The following is a 4,595-nucleotide window of genomic DNA, read 5'->3' as shown; positions in this document are numbered from 1 at the left end:
GAGAGAGAGAGAGAGAGAGAGAGAGAGAGAGAGAGAGAGAGAGAGAGAGAGAGAGAGAGAGAGAGAGAGAGAGAGAGAGAGAGAGAGAGAGAGAGAGAGAGAGAGAGAGAGAGAGAGAGAGAGAGAGAGAGAGAGAGAGAGAGAGAGAGAGAGAGAGAGAGAGGTGCCCCGAGGAGGGAGCGGTGGGTTGGTGGCGGGGAGAGGTTGTGGACTGGGAAATGGCGCTGAACGTTTTCCGCTGAACGATGTGAGCCCGCCCGCCCGGGTATTGGCCACCTAGGGAGTCGTGCACATGAACTGGAGCTTCACCTCCACGGAATGATGACAAAGGTAAGCCCTATTGTGTTACCGCTGCTGGTGGTGGTGATGGTGGTGGTGATGGTGGTGGTGATGGTGGTGGTGATGCTGTTGGTATGGGTGTTGACCATTTCACGGTGTTGGTCATTTAACGTTGGGGTCGATTAGGGCCGCCTCAGCAGCAGCAACAGCAACAACAGCAGCAGCAACAGCGGCAGCAACAATACTGTGTAGCCCCACGGCACTGCGCTGGTGCTTCCGCTGCCGCTGTCCCTCCCTCCCTCCCCCTCCCTTCCCCTCCCTTTCACACCCCCACCAGCACCCCCTTACCCGGTAGGTGGCCCCGCGGGCTCGGGCCTGACGAATGGATTCCTGGATGCGCTCCAGGTTGCCCTCAAAGTCCATGGCCCATTGGTTGAGGTTACAGGTGGCCAGGGTGGCCAGTCGGCGGACCATGGTGGGGCCTTCTGCAGGGGGGTTGTGGGGTGTCCTTGACTGGTGTGGTTTGACCAAGGGGGAATGTGTCTGTCGCGGAGGGGATCTGGGTCTGGGTCGCCGCGCTGTTAATCGGCGAACGGGGTTGAATAGTTGGGGTGAAGTTTATGGAAATGGAGGATGAGGCTGGGTTGGTGAAGGTCGTGCGTGTGGTGTCGTGAGCGGAATTGGGATCCCCTCGTCGATGTCGCAGCGGGATGGTAGGCTGTGAAGGTTGAGGAGGAAGCTCGGTGGATTAAGGCGTAATGCAAATGTTCCTATGGAAATACGCCGGTAACGGCCGCGATTCGAGCTGTCGGCGTCCAGGGTTGTGTCGGGTTTACTTCGGAAGACTTGATCTAAAGTGACCCAAGCAGACGAGGAGATTAAGCAATTGTCTCTGTTGATTTGTCTTACAGTTCGGGTTTGGAAGGAAATCTCGGCTTCTTACGACGGAGACCGATCCCCTGTCGTGATGACGAATGCAAAAACAAAGTCGCCTGGACGCAAAGGCTTACAGATCAGACGAGCCAACATAGTACGGAATATTATCCACATTAGCTTAGAAAGTTGATATTTCACACAATCCTCATTGAGAACTCTTGCTCCTGTAACGATGCTCGCAGCTCGGGCGGGCCGCTCGTTCGCATCTTTCAGCACTAGGAGATTTGCAGCTGCTCCTCGGATGAATATCATTTCTAAACGCCAAAAGGCGTCGTCTGGGAGCACACCCGAGGCTGCAAGCTCTGAAGCTGCTGTCGCGCTGCACAATCGCGGCAAGGAGCATGCCGAGAAGCTACTGTCCTTCATCAATTATGCGTGGACGACTTTCCATGCGGTCGAGGAGGCCGCACGAAGGCTGGTCGCTGCTGGATTTACTCGCATCTCCGAGCGTGAACCCTGGTACATTTCGTGCCCTAGCAATTCCATAGCCACATCCCCGTCCTTGCCATTCTCAGGAAACCTTTCCCATCTCCTTCGCTACCAACACCTTCAGCCGTTCCTCGCCGGGGGATGCTGTCGGTTTTTGACCAGCGATTTTGCAAGGCCATAGGGCTTCTAGTTTTGGTGGGCGAGGCGGGCGAGTGGGCCCCCTGCCCCCAGCACGTTGACTACCCCAGGGCTTCCCACTTCTCAATTACACATCTGGTGTGTTGCTGTCCACACCTCCCCCCCCGGACGAATGGCTAAATAGACAAATGGCTAAGGAGGGATTCTCCTCCACCAGCCTCACCTCCCACCCGCAGCCGCGGTCTTTCCCCTCCACCGGCACCGCCGACCGGCCGCTACCACAACCTGCCCCTCCCCCTTCCCCCCCCGTACTCCCCAAGGTCCGTACAGCCCGGCGGCCGCTACTTCTTCACTCGTAACATGTCCACAGTGGTGGCCTTCGCAGTGGGGACCAAGTTCCAACCAGGTGCGTGTGCGAATGCTGTGTGTTTTAGGGGGTTTTGGGTTGTGTGTGTATTGGGGGGGGGACGCGGAGGGGCCAGGGGAGGGAAGAGGGGTAAGAGGAGGGGGTTTGGGTGCTGGACGTGCAGTTGCACGCACGCTCGCAGAGCTGGGTGGCATCTTCACTTGTTGGCTTCTTCCTTCCCGCCCTAGGACCTCATTACGAGTGAATACAACCTTGTTCTGCTGTGTACGGCTGCGGCTGCGGCTGATTCCTCCGGAATCACTTACATCAGTTGCTTTCTTGAACTTTAGGGTTTGTGCGAGCGTCCTTTCCCCCCCGGCCCCTCTCCTCCCTTCTCCCTCCCCCACTCCCCCACTCACCCACCCCCCCACCCCCCACCCACCCAAGGCAACGGCTTCTACATGGTGGGGGCGCACACGGACTCACCCTGTCTTAAACTCAAACCAGTGACCGCATCCAACAAAAGCGGGTACAACATGGTACGACACTGTACGACCCCTGAATGAATGCTTGCCGTACTATACCTTGCTGTTATTACGCCGACCGTAGGTGGCTTTTATAGGGATGCATGGATAGCTGGTACGGGGCTGTGTGGTGGGGTACGGCACCTTCGGAGCGAACCCTTATTCGGTTCCAATGAGGAAGGGGCTTGGGTTGCAGCGGGTGGGGTGGGGTGGGGTTGAGAGGTGTGTTTGTTCCCCCTGGGAATCCCCCTGTGCCGTGTCAGCCCACACACACTGAATCCCTTAGACCTTATGCCACCCACACCCACACCCACACCCATACCCATACCCAACGGCGCTCTTTGCTTGACTTTTGCGTGTCGTGTATAGTTACCCGGCGAGGCCCCCCTCCCCCGTGTCCCCCGCCTGACCCGCTTTCCCCCCCGGAGATTAACGTGGAGACGTACGGCGGTGGCTTGTGGTACACCTGGTACGACAGAGACTTAGGTCTCGCGGGCCGGGTGCTGCTGCGGGAGGACCCCGCGGGTACGGCAGTTGGCGGTGGCAGTAGCTTGAAGCACCGGCTGGTCAAGATCGACCGACCGCTGATGCGGATCCCCATGCTGGTGTGTGTGTGTACGGGGGGGGGTTTGGGGGGTTAAGGGGGAGGGGTTGGGGATTCTGTGTGTGTTTTGGGGGTTGGGAGTATAACTCGGTGGCGGATGGGTGGGAAACCCCAGGAAGAGAGGAAAAGGAACTCAGACTCCTTCCTTGGCCCTTGGTGAGGGGTGTAGCAGTGTATGTATATATGTTGTTACAGGGTGGTTAAGCTTCACCAGCGGCCCCCTTTCCCGAGGCAGTTCCCTGCTCTCCCCTGCTAGAGGGACACCCTAATCCATTCACCCCATCCGACTTCAGAATGTATTCGTTGGGTTCAGCAACTCACCACCAGCATCCAACCAAATCTAGCGGATCAACGGCGCATCAACTTAGTTCCTGGTCAGCTCGCAAGTTGATTTTATCACGTCCTACATCGTCCATATGATGTGGGGCCACCTCCCATTTCATCACTCCTCAAACACCCGAGGAGCCGGCAGGCGGATTTGAACCCGGGTCGGCCGGGAGCAGAAGTCAGGCCTTAACCTTTGCCAGCCATTTGCCTGTGCGTATGTATGTATGTTTGTATGTATGTTGGGGAGGGAAAAGGGTGGGAGTGTTTTGGATAGTGCTTTGGTCGTCGTCGTTGTGGTAGCTCCCTCTATCCCTCCTCCCTTTCCCACACAGTCTCTCTCCCCCTACCCCCTATCCCCTACCCGCTACCACCCACCCCCTACCACCCCCCCCCCGCCACCCCCCCCCCCATCCTCACACCCCACCCCCACCCCAGGCCATCCACCTGCAAAGGGACATCCACACCGCCGGCTTCAAACCCAACCTCCAAACCAACTTCGCGCCGCTCCTCGCCACGGCAGTGAAGACCCAGATCCTGGGTGAGACCGCCGCCGCCGCCGCCGCCTCCGGCCACCGCCACTCCCCGCTGCTGCTGTCCCTGTTGGCTTCGGAGCTGGGCTGCCCCCCCGAGGCCATCGTGGACTTCGAGATGCATCTGGTGGACGTTCAACCCGGGGTGTTGGGGGGGGCGCACGGGGAGTTTGTGTTTGCGGGCCGACTGGACAACTTGGCCATGTCGTACGTGGCGCTGCAGGTACGAATGTACGGCAGTACGAAAGGCAATTGTTTGAGAACATATCGATGAAGTTGAGTGAAAATGAAAACGCCATCCTGGTGTGGAATGAAGGGGACTTTGTTTCGCCAATGCGCACGATTATCGACTACCTACCAAAACCCTCAGCCAGTTATGTTTCCCCCCTAGTGCCCCGCGTCCACCACTGCCTCACCCCCCCGTCCCTCTTGACATGATATCCATTTCTTCCCAACCCCCCAAACCCCCCAACCCAACCCCC

General features: G+C 58.2%; 2 protein-coding genes across 2 annotated transcripts in view; one reads left to right on the top strand and one right to left on the bottom strand.

Annotated features, from left to right (window-relative positions):
- VOLCADRAFT_90620 (uncharacterized protein) overlaps window positions 1–753 on the bottom strand; it is a gene marked incomplete at both ends in the record, with an annotated part of 14,898 nt that extends 14,145 nt beyond the window's left edge. The window contains one exon of the mRNA XM_002950068.1: window positions 628–753. Coding sequence (XP_002950114.1) covers window positions 628–753 — 126 coding nt within the window. The remainder of the gene's footprint in view (window positions 1–627) is intronic.
- Window positions 754–1,387: 634 nt separating this feature from the next.
- The window catches only part of VOLCADRAFT_104613 (uncharacterized protein), a gene marked incomplete at its 5' end in the record, with an annotated part of 6,857 nt that continues 3,649 nt past the window's right edge, over window positions 1,388–4,595 (top strand). The window contains 5 exons of the mRNA XM_002950177.1: window positions 1,388–1,674; window positions 2,103–2,188; window positions 2,576–2,667; window positions 3,081–3,257; window positions 4,019–4,336. Coding sequence (XP_002950223.1) covers window positions 1,388–1,674; window positions 2,103–2,188; window positions 2,576–2,667; window positions 3,081–3,257; window positions 4,019–4,336 — 960 coding nt within the window. The remainder of the gene's footprint in view (window positions 1,675–2,102; window positions 2,189–2,575; window positions 2,668–3,080; window positions 3,258–4,018; window positions 4,337–4,595) is intronic.

This window comes from Volvox carteri, assembly GCF_000143455.1.
Source record: "Volvox carteri f. nagariensis unplaced genomic scaffold VOLCAscaffold_17, whole genome shotgun sequence".
Lineage (NCBI taxonomy): Eukaryota > Viridiplantae > Chlorophyta > Chlorophyceae > Chlamydomonadales > Volvocaceae > Volvox > Volvox carteri.
This window is presented reverse-complemented; position numbering and strand designations above follow the sequence as displayed.